At 28.9% G+C, this 19,808-nt stretch overlaps 1 protein-coding gene across 2 annotated transcripts; it reads right to left on the bottom strand.

Annotated features, from left to right (window-relative positions):
* Positions 1–12,007: 12,007 nt before the first annotated feature.
* LOC123298176 (lipase maturation factor 2-like) lies at positions 12,008–19,246 on the bottom strand. Of its 2 annotated transcripts, XM_044880104.1 has the most exons (11): positions 19,153–19,246; positions 16,836–17,019; positions 16,668–16,769; positions 16,354–16,553; positions 16,112–16,290; positions 15,474–15,720; positions 15,033–15,238; positions 14,720–14,966; positions 14,241–14,457; positions 14,154–14,162; positions 12,008–13,897 (listed from the first exon to the last, which is right to left on the bottom strand). In XM_044880104.1, the coding sequence occupies exons 1-11, from the start codon at positions 19,244–19,246 to the stop codon at positions 13,645–13,647; spliced, it is 1,938 nt and encodes a 645-aa protein (XP_044736039.1). In that variant the 3' UTR covers positions 12,008–13,644. The 2 variants fall into 2 exon arrangements, with proteins under 2 accessions (XP_044736039.1, XP_044736038.1); XM_044880103.1 differs by lacking the exon at positions 14,154–14,162 and having other exon boundaries at positions 12,008–13,909.
* Between the last annotated feature and the right edge of the window lie 562 nt (positions 19,247–19,808).

Here is a 19,808-nt window from a genome sequence, read left to right as displayed (position 1 = left end):
TACTATTTATGAAATGGATTCAGTTGATGTAATGTCATCTATTTTCATTATTTGCATAAATTATTTTATGAAGAGCAATCTTTTATAAGGGTCTTAGTTCAATTAAACTCTTATTCAAAAAATTAATGCTCTTTTTCTAAAAGAATTAATAAATATAAAAATTTTTTATTATTATTATATTTTTATTAATTTTAATATGTACTGAAGCACAATCTCAATATTTGAATTTCAGAATTACAACTTAAATTTCATTTTCTTAACTTGTACGGAAGCTTATTTTGATTAATTATATTACAAAATATATTTTCTACCTGGTAATAAGTAACAATTTATTTATATGAATTAGAAGTGAAAATTTATCAAAAAGCCAACACGTATTAATTCAACTCAACGCATCATTAGAAGAGTTATGATATTCGTATGTAAAATGCTATTTTTACTTTTGAATTTGTTTATTCTCAAACAGAAATTTATACAAATCAAACTCTTTTTATTAACCGACTTCAAACAAAAAAGGAGGAGGTTATCAATTCGACTGTATTTTTTTAATGTGTGCTACCTCAGAACTTTCGACTAAGTGAACCGATTTTGATGATTCTGATCTGTTTGAAAACTGGCGCTTCCCGTGTGGTCCCATTTCATTTTGGTTCAGTTCTGACAACGGCATCCATGAGAAAATCATAAAAGTCTTAAATTTGCATTAAGTATGCACGACAAGAGGACGAATAACTCAATATCACGCCAACCGATTTCGATGATTCTTTTTTTAGTGACAAATTAGTTAGTGTACTTCAGATTCACTAAAAATCACAAAATTAAAAAAAAACTTTTAACAAAAAGAAAACCGACTTCAAAAGAAAAACTTTTCCAAAACAAATTAATATTCATTAAAAAGTAAAAAAATAACGATAATAGGTATAATGTAGTTAAAATTATTGTTATTTTTGGAGTCGGTGTCAGCCAAGCTATTGTAGCAAACTGTTCTGTTAGAGTTGTTTCCTTGGCTTTCACCGACTACAAAAATAACAATAATTTTAACTACATTATATTATCGTTATTTTTTTACTTTTTAGTGCATATTAATTTGTTTTGGAAAAGTTTTTCTTTTGAAGTCGGTTTTCTTTTCGTTAAAAGTTTTTTTTTTATTGTAATGGGCAAATATTTTTCGTTTATATTGTCTGAAACAAATGACTTTCATAAAATGGATGAATTTCATGAAGAGGGTGTACACTTCATGAAATGTATAATTTCATAAAGTGAGCAACTACATATATATATTCATATGTATATATGCTATGTAAACCCGGGTAGGTAAGTATAGCTCTTCAGCCTTGCTTGTGTGCTATGACACACGCCATATAACAGAGGCCCTGAAATGTTCATTCATTGATATTTGACCTATATTCAAAAGTTATTAAATTAAACCGCCTATCCTTGTTTTTACTTTATATTATTATAAAAATTAATTTAATTTTTTTCTTTTTGTATTTTTATTTTCTTACCGAAATTTATTGAAAACCACACAGAAAAATTACATTTTTATTATAAAAATAAAAAATAAAAATCCAAAAAAATATTATTTAGAATAAATTGTGTAAAAAACTATAAATATAAATAATTTCACTCATTATTTTAAAAACAAAATGAATTTTCACCATAAAAAATTAGCAAAAATAACTGTCACATAAAAATTGAAGGAATTTTCATAATTTTTTTCGCCCCTTTGCACTAATCAAACCACCATTAATTTTTTTAAATAATTTTTTATATTTATTTTTAAATATGCCATTATATAACACAAATATTTTATTCAATTAATTAATTAATAATAATTTAATTCAATTTTTTATATTAAATTTTTTATAATTCTTATAATATTTTCATTTTCTTGTATTTTAATTATATATTTTTTGTTTAAATTTATTTTATTTTATTTATTTATGTTTTTTCTTTATAAATATTTTTTTTTTAGTTTTGTTGAACAGTGATTATAATGACAAAATTTTATTATGTATTTTTAGAGTGATTTACTCCGTCATCAAGAAAAGCTCCACAGTATTATTTTATCCATAAATGTGTTGTTTCAGTGCGCATGTGTATAAAATTTTCACCATTGAACACACAAGTACACGTATAAAACGTGTATATATATATATATATCGGTATACACCGAACCGAAGTGTGTGTCGTAAACGTGAACCGTTTTTGGTTCTTATTGCATTATATAGGTATAAATAAAATATAAATATATATAAAGGTGATTATATATTTTAATAATATTAATTTTTATTGTATAATATGATTATATATTTATTACAAACAAATTAAATATTGGACCTTGCATCAAATAAGAAATTTTTGGATTTATTGATATGCAATGTAAAGACAATGTTAAATTCAAGTTTTTGACCTCGTCAAAAGACCGGATCATGCCGAAAAATTAAAAAACCTGGAAAATTTTCACCTTATTTCAATTTTTGCCGATTTTGACCCGGAAGGACTGGTATTCCTAAAAAATAGTAGTATTTATTTTTAAAGAAGCTTAAATTTTCAACAATTTGAGATAAAATTCCATCTTAAACCGTCAGAGATAGAACTACCTTACTTGGAACGGGCCACACTCGGGTACAGTTTTCTGGAATCTTGTCGCCATTTGATCGGGTTATTTATTAAGACCAACCGGCTACTAATACAAAGCAAAATACCAGATGACCCGGTGAACTTCGTTTCACTTACAATTGATTTAATTGTAACTATTGATCAGCGATTATTAATCTTAACTACCTGGCAGCTCCAATTCATTAATAGATATACTATGCTTAGACCGCCCGCTAAGTCCGTTAAGCTTACCCGGCTGCCCGATCCCTGCTTAGCCCGCCCGCTTAACACAACTTTTACTACTATCTCTTGTACAGTCCCTCGATCTGGCAGAAGCCTTCTGGCAAGTGAAGCTCGTTGCGCTCGCATATAGGTCTAATAAATACCTATTCACAATACCTGAATAATAATAAATAATATCTTAATTCTATGAAAATACCTGTTCATAATTCAAGATAAATATGGTGGGGGCGCAAAAAAATAAATAGTATATATGAAGATGTAATATAATGCGTGGTTTATCTGCGTTTCCACCATTTATTGCATTTAATATTTTTTCTTAAATTTTCTAATGTTCCGCTCAACTTCCTTAATTTATTCGTTCATGCAAACCTTCCCCTCACACTAATTATCACAATAACAAAAGGAATTAGCCATCACGCGTGATTCGATTACTTGAAACAATAGGGGTTCATTTATTTATATATATAGCTATAAGTATCATTTTTCCAGCCAAGTACCCCATTGTTAAGATAACTATTAGACCGTACACAAACAAATTACGATTAAGAAGTTTTCGACAAACAGAAAAACAAAAATAAACAATGTATTATTTTGTTTCGGTTAATGACTGGGGGGTCGACGACAATTTCGTTCGCATCAAAAGTTATTTAACCTTTTTCGAGTGAGTACAAACAACTCTTAAATGTTTTATCATGACAAATATTTTAAAGCCATGTGGTACAAAAGTATACTTATATTGATTGTGTTTTTAACTTTGCGATAGAAAGTTATTGTTGATCATATTGACAATCAAAATCAAAACTATTAAATGTAAAAATACTATTTCTATGTTTGGAACTCTGTAAATTGGAATGCTGTGTAACTTTTGCTTGTTCCATACGTCAAATTTTAGTTTGAAACATTCTACTCACTATATGAATCGTTTACTTAAAGCTCAAATTGATTATTTGTTCTACAGAAATAACAATTCTGGAAGAACTGTGTATAATTTTACGGAAATATTCTGGCCAATTTCAATCGACCTAGTGAGCGATCATTTTGCAAAAGTTTTAAGAAACTGTAAGTATGAGAGGTATCGTAATATGCGTTGAGCCAAGAATACGTCTTTTGATTGCTTTTTATGAGGTTTCCTTAAGAGTCGCGTCTATATCAAACCTTAAACGTTGGAGCACCTAAAAATCAATTAAGTTTTACATTTAAAGACTTTGTTTGTGCCATAATAAATCATAAAAACTAATACTCAATAGCAATATTTGAGAACTTTAATTTATCATTGGTAACAATAATTTATTTTATCGGGAAATTATTGATCTCGCTTTTAAGGGTTCTATCCATCACAGTTTGTTTTTTCTGTTGAGTTACTTGCTAGACAAAACCATGAACAAAATTTTTATAACAAATATTTGAAACGATCATTGCAATATGGTGAAAAAGTTACACCAGAGAATATTAATACTATTTTATGAGATGGAATTTCACGTTAACAGAATCAGTTGAATCGAATAAAATGAAATAGAAATTCGAGAACCTATTACTTTTTGTATTTCTACATAGTTAAAGAGACCCTGTCTTGTGCTTTTGAGACATAATAAAAAATTTGATACGAAGAGCGATTTTCTCAAAAACTATACACCTAATCGAAATATTAACCCGATTTTTGTATTTTTTGGGTCAAAATTACCTCATATATAGAGTTTTATCGAAATCAGAAACATAAATTTTTTCCCGATTTTTTCTAAGGGGTACCTTACCCTTAAGAAAATTTCAAAAATTCGAGAATTTTTGTTTGCCTCCAATATCGATAAAATTCATTATATAAGATATTTTGACCCAAAAAATCCAAAAATCGAGTTTATTTAATGATTGGATACCTTGCTTTTGAGATATAATCTAAAATTGCACACGAATAGCGATTTTCTCAAAAACTCTACATCCAATCGAAACATTAACCCGATTTTTGTATTTTTTGGGTCAAAATTACCTTATACAGAGTGTTTTATCGAAATCAGAAACATAAATTATTTACCCATTTTTTCTAAGGAGCTCTTGGAGTTAACCTATTTTGCACATTTACGAAATCGTCCTCACTTTTTACGTCCTGAGCACGCTCGCTATTAAAATTTCAGCTTTATAAATTTTTTTATTTACCTGAATTGTATGTTAAAAGTAAGTAAACAATTTTTCCATTTTTCCACAAACCTCCCAAAAAATGTGATTTTTTTCTTCTAGCTCTCTCCAAACTGAACCGATTTTTTTGAAACATAGTTTAGAACACTCTCCAATAAATTACCTTTCAAAAACGATTCATTCGTTTAGGAAATACGATGCCACAGGCGAGCAGACACTTAAACTTAATAACAAGTCTCTTTTTGCGTCGGGGGGTTAAAAATTTACGGTCAGTTATTTAAATTGAAAGATAATAAATGAAATAAAATTCAGTTTGATGCAAGTAAATATATAAAAATTATTTCATAAGTAATAAATAATTAAAAATAATTGTACAGTAGACAAGTCCTTAGACCGAAAAATAGATCGGCACTCTGAACTAGAGGCCATTCACATTGATTGTAAGAATCTCTTCAAAAAACCTTTATAGACTAATTTGATAACTCTCAATCATGTTAACTTTAAAAATAACCATTAACTGAAACAGAACTCATAGTGTTAGGGTTTTTATATTTTAGAGCGAATCAGATTCAAATTTAAGAATGTTACGGTTTTGAATGAAGTTTTTTTGGAGGGATTCTAACAATTGAAACGAGTGGCAGATAGCAGTCCCGATACATTTTTCGAGTTAGGGACTTGTCTATATGGTATTGAGGATATTGAAAATATAATTATAATTCAATAAATTATTATTACCAATAAATGACATCATCAGTTTAACGTAAAACGGTAAAAGTTGTAGGTAGAGAAGGCTATTAAATTTAAAAATAATTTCATTTACGTAATTATTGATAAATAATTAATAAAAAATATTGATATAAAATATTAATTGAATCTAATATAGTAATTTTTTTTTCATTTTTGTGAAGTGATGAATTGAACGATTTCGTTTGAAGAATTTATTTACTTAAATTGAACAAAAAGAATCCTAAATTATTCTTACTTGAATTGAAATAAATTCAAGTTGGATTTTTTTTATCTAGAAATAATTCGCTATAGTACAGTGTAGTGTTCAGATTAGTTGAATCAGCATGATTTAAAATAACTAACTCATTCAAAGTTTGAAACGCGATTCAATCGGAATTAGTTCTTTATAAATTTATTTCGATTGATTTCCAGATTATTTCTATTGCATTTCTATTAAAACTTTTATATTAGGGTACCTTTTGCAATCCCTGTATTTTTCTTTTGCCTTGCCTTAAACTTTGTAAAAGTACAAATTAAAAGTACAAGTCGTGTCAGTGCGACCCCTGTAGCCTACACGACTAACTTCCCAGAGGGGGAAAAAACATAAAAAAACAGGTCTTGTTAGCCTTCATAGATTATTCTTCGAACATGTACTGCAGATTATGCTGGTACGATCATTATCTCCATAGATAAATGATGTGTTTTATCCACTTTTCAGATTCTGTTTATTTAGTTTTTTCCGGTTTTTTTATTACCATTAAAACGGCTCAACTAATTCTGCTGAAAACTCTTTCACTTCTTTATTTTTCTCCAACTATTGTTTCTAACCGTTATAAATTGTATGTACCTAGCTAAAGATCCGCAAAAAAAAATTTGATTAATGACGGAAAAATCGTTGGAAAAGTTTCATATATCATTTTCATCATCACATAATAATATTATGAAAAAAATATATAATAAAAACCAGAAATTTTTATGACGATCGTTAGAGTAATGTCGTCATCATGTGAGTGTATGTGTGGGCGAACTGTAATATGATCAACCAATAGCAATGTAGTTTTGTAGCGCACTTTACAACGCACCATCATTATATTGTGTTGACCTATCTTCGTATATACAAACTTCAATTCACAACGGCGTATACATATACCGATCAATTGAAAATATTATTCTATCATTTACTTTTTAGCGTATTTTGGAAGACATATTCTAACATTGGGAGAGTATTATTATGGTACTGAAACCATATAAGGCCCACTTATATGGTTCCACTTCATTAAAATAGTGGCTTTGTGTATAGGTGAGGTAGCCTTTTCGCCTGTGATAATTTTTACTCATACCCACGGAATATGAAATAAATTAGACAAAGAATACTTAGTAGGGATAACGGAGCCTAGTCGAGTATAAGATTCCAGACCTTAAAAAGTACATAGATTCGTGACCGCTCCGAACTAAGTGAATACAGACATGAATCAAGGTAGGGGAGTTTTCCCTACACGAACTTCTGGCAAGTCTGAAAACATTTCTAATTAAATGCGGCTGTAACCACACCCACTACCAATTTCTATTCATCAGTCATTTCTCTCCATTCGGATCAGCAATTTTATTTAAAATAAATCGGATTATGAGAAAATTTACCTATTTTTAGCTGCACCTTTACTCTGTTTTACAAAAGTATAAAAACCATTAAATATTGTTATATCCTTTTAATGTATAATAATATTTTTAGTGTATCAGTATTTTAGATACATAATATACATTACCAAACACCGTTACCACCATGCTATAGCGGATTCTTCGGATGTATTCTTGTCTAACGAAAAATTTTAACGATCATCTATGTAGCGTATTTATTCGATGTCTCAATTCTTCGGGCTAAGAGACTTTATTGAAGTAAAAAGTTCAAAGGCGTTTTGCCTGATGCCTTATAGAAAAAAATAAAGTTAATATAAAAATTGACGTATCTCGTTTGTAATGCAAATCGTATTTTTCAAATTTTGCGTTGTTTTTCACATTTTGATTTCCTTTATAGCTTTGATCAATCCTACCAAATTTCACTCGACGTCACTTTTTACGTCCTCAGCACGCTATAAAAATTTCAGCTTGATATCTCTTTTTGATTTTGAGTAATCGTGATGACAGGCGGACAGACAGACAGACGACAGACAGACAGACAACCGAAAATGGACTAATTAGGTGATTTTATGAACACCTATACCAAAATTTTGTTTATAGCATCAATATATTTAAGCGTTACAAACTTGGGACTAAACTAAATATACCTTGGTATATTTCATATACTTGGTATAAAAATCTAACGATAACATCCCCTAATTTCGTATCACATAGAAATAATACACCGTATATATTTTAAATTATGATAATATGTATATATCTATGTATATACTCAGTGTATATTTTCTGTTTGACGTCACCAGCTAACTTGAATGAAATAGTATAAGGAAAGAGTGGACATATTTTACCACCCCCGCACATAAACATATATACCTTGCCCATTCACTCACTCAATGGTGATATATTTATGTGTGCCTCGCACAGCTATTAAAACCATACCATATAGCACATACAAAAACAATGTTGAAAATCAAAAACGTGTGTGACGTCACCTTCTTTATTATTTTAATAGAAATTCCAATGGTTTGTTCTGATGTTTCTTTTTTTTTTGCAAAATTTTTAGTCACAACATAAAAATCTTTATGAGAAAATAAAATATATAAAAAGTAAATTTAAAACATTCAAAAAACCCGACTGCGTAAAAACTGAGCTTTAATTAAAACTGAAAAGTCCAGTAGTCTACTTAGCGACTTTAACAGACGGGAACCATTATTGAGAAAATTTGAGCCGATCTAGGTTTTTAATAGGTCCCGACAAATAAATGTAAAGCTCGAATAAAAATATGTTTCGTAAAATATTCCTATGTATATGCATACTGCCTTTAATATTGAATATGTACACCAGGCAAGATCATTGGGTAATTGTGGTCTAATTTGTATATATGCACTATAAGTTTTATACAGTTATACCTCGACTTATGCTACCCCAATTAACGCGAATTTTAAATCTTCTTGTTAAATACACTATCTCATACGACGGTGAACAGAACAACATATACCTCGAAATACGCGAATTCAACTAACCCGGTAATCGGTCACATCTATCACGTAAGTTTGAGGTATTACAGTACTTTGTTAAAATATATGAAAATACGATTTCAGTTTGGAATAAATATAAGATACATCCAGAATTCCGCCATCCATAATCGGGAAGACATTATTGATAAAGGTGTACCAATTATTTCCTGAAATACGAAAATCATTTTTTTCTAGAATAGAAAAATACATCACCGTTTTTTGACGATTTACGTGCTGATAATAAGAAAATTCTTTAATGTTGCAAAATACATTTTTATATTTAAAGTGAACATTTTCAAGCCGTCGTTCAAAATTATCAATTTTTCTCCTCGATTTTGTTTTAACCGACCCCTAAAACCTTCAATGCTTCGATTTCAAGTCATTGAAAATGGGAATACAATAAACCGTCGTAACACAGAAAATGAAGCAAATGCAAAAAATTTTCATTAAATTAGACGCAGATTTAATAACTTAAAACCCTGCATTGAATTATTTTAATAAACATTGTGCATTAAAAATTTTCTAATAGTTAAATAAGTTTTAATTTGAATTTTCGTAAAACTTCCTGTGTTATTAAAAGCTCTTATAATTTCAAAGTTGAATAAAACCGGAAAATTATTGTAAACTATATACTCTTTAAAAATAGAACACATGATACATTTAATGCAAATTACATATCTACTCTTGGAAATTTATTACATGAACGCCTTTGGCATCGGCAGCTGGTGACTACATGAATGGTTTGTTTTGTAGTTTATTGATTCCATCTTTTACAAGTACATAGAATATGATAACAGCATAGATTTAATAAATTCAATAGTTTTTCAACCATGATTTTCATTTTTATAAAATTTTTAAGGAAAACAATGCACCATAAACGTTTTTAAAATAATTAATATTAAAAAGAGACTTCTTAGTTAATATTTTCCAAGTTTGAAATCTATGTGAAAAAATTAGCATTAAGTTCGAAATTTAACTTTTTAAAACAAGAATTTTTGTAAAATAACAGACCCTTTCAAAAAGTTCTTATGAACTGATTTTACTCATTGATGAAATTTTCCATTTTTAGACTCTATATTACGGTGAGACCAAAATTTCTATACATTTCTTCACTATCCGATAGCCTTTTGCATGTTTTAAAACTTTTGGTGTGTTCTAGCCATTTGTTCCGAGCTATTGGAAAACTCTTCATAAATGATATTTACATAACAAGTGAAATTTACAAAATTTAAAAAGCCCCCGACCAATTTTTCGGATACGGAACCCTATATTCGCATTTGAAACATAGCTAAGAACACTCGCCATTTAATTACCTTTCAAACAAAACCAAAAAAATCAAAATCTGTTCGGCCCTTTAGGCGTTACAGTGCCACAGACAGACAGACAGATACACACACATAGCGGTCAAACTTTTAACCTTTTTTAGTTGGGTGGTTAAAAACACAGTTCTGGCCTGAAATGCTGAAGCTACGTGGGTAATTTTAATTTGGCAGTTGTAGAGCTTGCAAAACAATAACAATACTGTGCCAATAACTCGATAAACATGGCAATCAATCGGATAATTATTTAAATATTACTCCGAAATTATTAATAAGTTAATTATGGAACCTGTTTACGACTTCTGAGTGTATTTTTAAGCCTTGGTAGGTAAAGCTATTGAGATTCACACAAAAACTTAGATGAGTCACAAAGGGTCATACTCGTACACAAGCCAATGGCCGTAAACTTTGTGGCGCATATCTGTGGTCGCGACAGTACACATATTGACTATGTTTTAAAATTATTTTGCTATCATGCAGTAAAAAAAATATCCCCTTGTGTCAAATACAATCTTCAAAAAATAATCATCATTTGTATACATAGTTTGCAGTGCTTCATCTATTAAAAACTATCTATACATAAAGCAGAAATCAAGGGTGAGGATGTCCCCTAGGTGAACGTACTCAAAGTATGTTATTATTGTTTAAATGTAAGAATATATTATAGGACATAAATTTCAAATTCCTAGGTAATAGCATTGCCAAGATGAATTTTTGTGAAATAATGCGATCGGTAGTATTGATTTTTATTGTGTTTGGAAACATCCGTTTTTATTTAAAAGCATTTTAACAAAATTAAGCGTAAGTACACATTTTAATATTGGAAAAACTGATTTAGAATAAAAATTTATGTTAAAATAAAACTATTTTGAAAATCCTATCTTGAAACATAAATAAGAACAATCTCCATTCAATTATCTTTCAAATAAAACATCCAAATCGGTTCATTCGTTTCACACACACACATAGCGATCAATAACACCCGTCTTTTTGGTTTGGAGGTTAAAAAATAAGATACAAATAATTTGGTGAAGACATTTATACTTGTTTTTGTTACTATAGCAAAAATCGACGTAAAATTAAGAAAATTAGGTTTCACTCAGCATTCCCGAAACCATGAATTCTGATAGTTCTTAGCGATTAAATCTAAAGTTCCCATAACGAAAGTTCTAAAAACATGGGTTTGAGTTAAGGAGGGTTGAAGTTCAAACAGAGTAAATAATACACACACATGGCGTAAATTTCTAGGAGTAGAAAAATTTCTGAAAATTTTTTTTAAAAATCTTTCAAAAATACACGACATAAAAATGCGATGAGTGAAAAAAGTTTAATTTCCTGGATTTTATACATAAAAAGACTCAAAAGGCTCATAAAAATTTTCCACACCACATTGCGGGAAATCGAACAGGTCTAAAATAAAATCAGGGTCATTTTCAACAGCAACTTTTCTTCAAAAGCCTTATACTTAGGCACCACATATTTCACAACTTATTAGGACTTTGAGTCTATGAAGACTTCTGATCTACTCATCAAGAACTCTCAAAATTTATTATTTCAGGAATTTTAATTAATTGTGGATTCCTTTATTCCACTTAAAAGCAGAAGAAAACTAATTTCCGGGTGGCCCACTGAGAAAAACTGATATCCGAAAGCGCCTGGTTGCAAACTTTATTAAAGAATTGTACTTAAAATTATTACCTAATTTAGCTGTAACATGATATCATAAGAAGGAAAAGAAGTATGAAAACTTAAAAATTAGATGAAAAAACTTATTTAAATAATAATTTATTAGAATTAAAACATAACATAAAAATTTTTATAAAAAAAATATTAAGAAGTATATTAGCAATATCACATTGGTTTTTACAAGTTTTGAAATACAATACTTAATAAGTCATGAATCATGATTTCAGTTACAAAAAAACAGTGCAAAAAAAGGTTTTACAAAAATTTTTAAGCATAAGAAAATTATAAAATTGTTTCAAAAAAATAATTATAAATATAGAGACAATCAATAAATGCATAGCTTCACAAATTGTAAGCTGGTTGTGTTTACAACTAAAGAGCTTTCGAGTTAGTTAACAGTCGCCATTATATTTAGGCCGCTTTGTAGTTGATACTTCGCGCGTTTTGCAGTTGTAAACTCAACCATTAAAAATAATTATATTTCGTGAACGAGTTTAACTTAACACAAAAACATCTTTAACACACTTTTTATGTTACTTACACGGAGCTTAAAACTGATGTTAAGACAATATGAAAGTAATTTAAGGGTGAGCTCATTTTTGCTGACAGCATGTCAAAATACTTTTTAATAGCAGTTATTTTTCTAAGTTTAGAAGTAACAAAAACAATTTTATTTCGTTTTGACAGCTGACCATTAAAAACAGACACCAAACTCTAAATTATTGCAAATCTTAGAAGAAATATTACTAGAAGCCACGCATACCCATTTTACTGCCCGTGCCGATAAGCGAGGCAATAATAATACCATTAGCTAGCCATACATGAACAATATCAGAATGGTACACGAAAGTATTCGTCAATCCTTAATGGCAAGATGTGATTATATGAATTGTTCTCAACTTCCTTAAAGGGCGCCAGTTAATGGTTAAATAAATAAATTGGAAGGTTGGGTGTTCCTGGCTGTGCTCACAGTTAAGCGTGTCGATATTCGTGTCAAGCACCAAAATCTTTTCCTGTAAACAACGCCAGTCTGGTCATATTGAATTTTATCTTATCCAATAGACTTAATACACCACATTCTTTCTTGGGGTGTCTTTATTAACACTTTTAAGCAGTCTTGGCGTGTCACAATTTCGTAAAAATGCCTAAAGTACTCACACGTTTTACTGATTTTTCCACTTTTTAGCAGGAAGTATAGCGAATTTTAATTTCAATAAAACCAAATGCCTTCCTACAGGCTCGAGTGTTCACAGAGAATATTTCGACGGTATTAAATACCACTTACTCCTCTACGATTTCTGGTATTTTAATTCTTCTGCGAAAGAAAGGTGAGTACTATTGCTGAAACTCTAATGCTTCCTTGGAAAATTCCTTCCTTTTCTTCTAGAAGCTACACTTGCAAGTATTCGTGTATGACTAGCACTGTTTACGAAATGTCTTAACAAGAATTTTGTGTTTCGTGTAAACTAAATACTTTTAAAATATATCTTAGTTATAATTATCAATTAATTAATTATTAAAAATCTTTACTGTGTTGTAATTAATAAATATTGAACATTTAAAAAAAATATATTTCTTAAAAATTATAGTCCGATCTAACTGAAATGAGACCGATCGAGAGAGAGAATAAATTTCAGTACATATGCATACTCATACATATTTATTTACACCCTCTCATGATTGATCTCATTTCAATTTGAACAGACTCTAAAACACTATTATTTATTGATATATATAATATATATTTCTCATAAATCTTCGGTGTTTGTTTTTTAGTTTTTATTGTTGTTAATCTATTTTTTGCTAGTTGTTAGAATTATCACACAACCAGCTGAAAATACTGACCATAAAAAGAAACTACCCTCAACTTGTGCAGCAAAATGTCTTAAATTATCTAAAACAATTTTTATTATTGGATTTACTGTAGATTGTACTTGTTTTATATTGGCTGGAAGAAGTTTTTGTGATTGCAAATAATCTTGTAATGAAACTGTATCCTTTGTAAATACTGGGAAATATTCACCAACTTTTTGTCGTGTCCACCAACTTGGATGCCACCTAAACGGAAAGTAAAAATTTGTATAGATTGATTAATTAGGTTTCTCAGGCAAATTGTTTTAATTGCTAGCCGATTGTCGATAACTATTTTGAAATTTAAGGTCTTAAACAAACAGGACGTGATATGCTTATGCAAGCAAATCGCGTCGCAATTCTATCTTTGTTTGAATTATAGCGGCCTAACTCCATTTGATTAACGAAATTTATTGAACATTATTATTGTTTTCTATTTGAGGCCTTAAACTTTATGGTTCTGTCGATTCCACAAGAATTAATGTCTTCCATTTTTTTTAGCTTTAACTTTTAGAAAAATCAAAACATTGCAACTTACCTTTGATCCCATAATGTATAATGATAATTATATAATAAAGCTCGTAAATATTTGGGTGGTTGATTTTGGAATGGTGAATGTGCTTTGTCAATTAATTGCAACACTTCAGATTGGCCAGTTAAAATTCGATATGCAAGTGCCAATACCCATGGATTTTCGTTGTACGAACTAGATGATGCTGTCCACATTTGCCAGTCTAAACGTGGAGCATATGGTGCTGAAATAGATTAAAATATAATTTATTACTTTGGGGTTAAAGAGAATGAAGCAGCGAATTCCTTGGCACGAGAAAGGATTGTCTCAAACACCCCTTTCACCCGAGCTTGTCATTCTAATAGCAAGATGTTCTGTTATTTACCGAATTAAAGAATGGCTACGAAAAGAAGGGCGCAGAGGACACCTTGGTGTTAGTACTAGGGGGTCTATTTGTATTTTCATCGAATGCACAGAGCTTTTAAATTTCCATTTCTGTTACTTACCAACAAACGGTAATGAATTATTCACATTTCCTGGTTTATATAAAAAGTTATATTCATTCCATGGCCCTTCAATATTATTGGCACCTTCAATGATGATCTCTGGTCGACCATTTATTGAATTTAAACTTTTGTATAATTTATAATTATAATTATTAAATAATTTGTATGGTTCAATCTTTTTATAAATATTATATACATCAGCATTTTTGGTGATATTCGTACGTGAATCAATCGTAAAGACTGGAATCTGGAAGAAGATTAAAATTTATTCTTACGCAATTCTCTAAGGGTAAAAGATTTTAAATTAACTTACAGTGCTCATAACAAAACATGAAATGGCTGTTAAAGAACAAAATATTGGAATGAATAAAGTGCGTAATGGACGTTTTCCTTGTGTTACTTCTCGACCCAAATCGGTTAATACACCACATATTGTTAATGCTAATGATATTAATCCAACAAATGCTGACCCTGTTATTGCTTTAATAGCTATTTCATCAAATTGCGATTTTGTAAATGCTACAAAAGAAAGAAGAGATGTTTAGATTTCAAATCATTAATTGTCACATTGAGATGTTTCAGGCGAACTTTCAAGAATAAAGGTAAATTTTGGTTGAGATAAAAGATATAGTAAACATTTTAATACCTTAATGTACGAATTTAAGAATGGGATCTAAGAATATAGAATATATAGAAGAGTATGGAACTTTTTTTCTTTCCTGGAAGTTGATAGTTTTATGGAAGTTTTACTTACTAATTTTTCCATCTAATTTATTGCCATCGAATTTTATATCATACAACACATAAATACCATATAAAATTGAACAATGTATTAATAAATTCAAAAAGAATGTAAATAATCGGCTCCATTTTGAGGCCCGTTGTTTTTTGATACGTTTATAAAATACTTGATCATCCAATAACGATATCATTAATGTTATCATTAATATATTGTACGTATTAAAATTACCAGTCACGATTATACATAATTGTAAAAATAACTGCAAAATCAACAGAAATTGATTAGTTTTAAAGGCGGAAATTCGTAGTGATTGAGTCCTTGGAGAGTGGGAGACTTGAACAACCGGCTGTAATTTATGTAGTAGGAGTAGTTTCTTTACAATATATTTGAAACAATTTGAATCGGGGAAACACTTATTAAATGTAAAGCTTTCTTTCAAGACACTGAAAATTTTGATGTGTCAAATGGTGGATTCTACATTATTTCTGCATTTGCTATTAAATTATCTTTCTACTAGAGCAATGGTTCCCAAACAAATTTTCCTAAGTCAAAAATTATTCAGACTCGTATTAATAAGTTCAAAGCTACAGCCGGATGCTTGACATTTTTCAAAACATTCCAAGGCCTAAACATTATCGATGAAATTTTACCTGATTTAAAAATCCAACAATTCTTACACCACGTATTGGTACAAAAAATAAAAATGGCAGTGCTCCTTCTGTTACTTGTGAATAAATCACAACCAAACGTAGCCACCATTTTGGAAAATGATGACAGTACCATGCTAATGGGGTTGGTAATGCAATTGATTCGAAATGAATATTAAAAGCTAGAAAAATAAAAGAATTATATTAATTGATTTTAAGGATATTAAACGTGATCGAATTCTTACCACTTAGATCCCACCATTTAGGCGTACCACTTAATAATTTCGAAATAGCTGTTGAAAATAGTACACGGAATAGCAACCAACGCACCAACCATAATGTTATAATGTCTGATTTCGTAGTGGAATAACGTTTTGGTCGGCTTTGTGAAAATAATGGGGCAACAATTATTGCTAATAAGCCGGCTTCTAATAGAAGATCATCCCTAAAAATTAACAAATCAAATAACATTCCGTCTGCTTGATTATTAGAAAAATATTTTCTCAAGAATACACCCAAAATTGCAATTACACGATCTGAGATTTTTTTATCAACTTACGTTAAATATTGATTAAAGCCTTGCCCCACTTGATACAACGAGAAATATAATATCCATAATATTGCATAAACTAATTTCACGCACAATTTCTGGGATATAAATCTGTGGACAAAATTTACAAAAATTACTACCAAAAATAGTATAATTACAAAAATTTGAAATTATTACCCAAGAAATGAAAAAACGATTCCAAGTAACGCTAAAACATCCATCATATATTCAGGATCTAATCCAATATGCGAAGCAAACCATAAAAGCGTTGGTTTGGTTTGAATTTTAGCCAATAAAGTTTTACCACGAATATTATCCAAAAATAATTTAACTGGTAAGATGCCATTATTACCGTATAAGCCTAAAAAAATCAAATTTTATTACGATTATTTACAAATGAACATTTATTTATCTTATGAATTAAACTGTGATAGACGAAAACGGGGTGCAGGGGGGAGAAGGCGCTATATTAGAAAACTGTAAATAAATAATCGTAAATACTTATTAGATTTCAATATTTTATAATGTTAACAAGTATTGATAATTAATTATAATTGAAGCCATATTTTGTTTAATTCATGGAATTAACACGTTTATAAAAAAAAAATTCAATGACTTATATCGAAATAACCAAACGTATTAGAAAGAAAAAATTATGATGCGTCATCGAATTTCTCTCGTGGCGACTCTAGTTCTAGACTTTCGACCTTTCTAACGTCCTTAGTTGTTTGAATGTAAACAATCCTAGACAAAAATGGAAAGATACATTTTCTGAACTTTCTGAAGTATGGGAAATTATTGTATAAAGGTTCGTATATATTGGGAAGCCGGCTAATTTGTAAACTGTTTGGGTAATCTGTCAATTGTTGGCTTTCACAGAGAGTACAAAGACATATTCAAGGTCAGCCTGTACGAGAGTAATAGTATTATAAAGAAATAGGGAGAAAAACGCTTCTAGAAGCTCTTACGTGTCTTGAGAAATAACTTTTCCGAGTTACCTCTCAAAGGATGATTTGATTTTTAAAACTATTTGTCTAAGAAATCAGAGCTCATAGACTTCAGGGCTCGTTTTGATTTTTTTTAAAAAAACGTATCAATCTAAAGTTATTTAGAAGAGAATCCTAGAAATATAACTAATCGATAATTTAAATTTAAAAAAAAAACATGAGATAAAACAACGTAGTCAATTGTTTAAAAATCATGTATAAACAATGAAAAATATTGATTTGGGCGAAAATTACAGAAGTTATAGGGCGTGTAATGTTTTACCAACTACACTATAACTAATATCGCCATATTAGACAACTATAGTTAATATCGCTGTGAATAGATTGTTTACTTACAAAATCGCTAGTCAGTTTTTGGTAAGGTATAAATAAATAGTGAATAATTAAGAGAAGTTTAATGCGTAACAATATAAATTATTTATATAAGCTCATATTAATAATCCATAAATTAAGAATATTAATTAACATGATTGAATTGTTTATTCAACATTTAGTTAATCAACAGAAATAATTTGTGCCGTTGTTTCTTGTAACACTCAGTACAAATAACGTCATCTCTCTCTTTTATGGCATAAATTAACATTGTCGTGTAACAAGTGTGTTAAAAGGTTAAAAGACTAGACAATAGATGGATTCACAATTATTTGATATGCGAAAAATATGTCATTACTAGCTTAGATACCTTTAAAAATTATCACACAATATGCAAAACTCCTATTTACATACAATCTAGGAGGTCTTAAAAAAATAACGGAAATTTTATAGACACATGTCTGTTCGTTGTACGATATACATTTCAATATTGAAATTCAATATGCGTTGAAATTTAATAATAGGTATCTACGAATCATTTTTAAAACGTTTCAGAAGGCCATTTTATACAAAAAAAGAATTGAATACGATTTAAAATAATTTGATTTATTAATCATAAACATTTTAAAATAATAGAGAAAATTTGTAATGCTTCACTGAAATTAATAATTTTAGTCGTAGCTTTTTAAATAAATCAAATTCTGTAGCCAATTCGTCTATTATACATCTTATAAAAAAAATTAATCCGATAAAAAAAAGGTATTTAAAATTCATATAAACAAAAAAAGTTTCAAATTTAGTCGTCGATTAAAACTAATCTACTTTTGAATTAAAAAAATTTGAATTCAAATTATAAAAAAGATAAGATAGGAATGTAAAATTTACATAAAATAAAAGAACGCCCAAATACCACTTATTGAACTAAATAATATGTATTTTCAAATAAAAACAATCACGTTTAATTGAAAACTTGCATAAATTGATTGATTTATTATTTTTGGAAATGATCTCAGTCAGCTATAAAATTTATAAAACAAAATCAAAAATATGCAACACAATTTAAATATCATATATAATTTTTAAATTAAAAAATTTTTACGCTTCAAAAATAAATTTTGAAACATTTTTAGTGATTAAATCGTTTACTTTGAGACTATGTAAGATAATTTGTTTACCTGGAATTTGTATATAAAATGATAAAAATGAAAATAAGTACACAACACAAATGCCTCGTAAAAATAAATTACGCGTTTGACGAACGGAAATCATTTTAATAAAAAAATCACTTGATTTTTTTTTTTATATTTAAATAATAATTTACATTTATATTAAATGTTTTGAATTTTTTTTAAAAGTATTTTTAATAATAATAGCTTGGGAATAGTATTATAGCAATGTTAAAGCAGAGGCCGGTATGACAACACAGAGTAGACGCTACGATTCGGTGATCGCATCGGGGTGTGCCTTGAACACAGCTTCAGAACCCCGGCTGTATATACACACTACAATCAACATATTAGTGCATGACATGTAGTTTGAAATTACTACATACCATAGACTTACCAAATAAAAAATATATTTTTTATTAAAATTTAGTAAATTTGGGCAATAAATTAATTAAAGCAATTAGTTTTATCATTAATTAAAAGTTTAAAATAGAATAATTACAAAGATTGAATTAAAAAATCACATCTTAAGCGACGATTATATTAAATTTATTAATTTATTGCAAACATATTTATAGCAAATGTGGATATTTTTAAACAATTTATAAAATCTCTCAGAATTATATATAATTCCTTGTTTTTAAAAACATTTTTATATTTAGATA

The sequence above is a fragment of the Chrysoperla carnea genome, chromosome 4 (genome assembly GCF_905475395.1).
Source record: "Chrysoperla carnea chromosome 4, inChrCarn1.1, whole genome shotgun sequence".
NCBI lineage: Eukaryota > Metazoa > Arthropoda > Insecta > Neuroptera > Chrysopidae > Chrysoperla > Chrysoperla carnea.
Note: the sequence above shows the minus strand (reverse complement) of the source record. Positions and strands in the feature narration are given on the sequence as shown.

Coding starts and splice junctions, on each gene's coding strand:
- LOC123298176 (XM_044880103.1), bottom strand. CDS start 19,246: ATGATTTCCGTTCGTCAAACGCGTAATTTATTTTTACGAGGCATTTGT. Junction 16,554..16,667: donor GGCTTTAATCAATATTTAAC/GTAAGTTGATAA, acceptor GTTAATTTTTAG/GGATGATCTTCTATTAGAAG. Junction 15,721..16,111: donor TTGTTGGATTTTTAAATCAG/GTAAAATTTCAT, acceptor TTGATTTTGCAG/TTATTTTTACAATTATGTAT.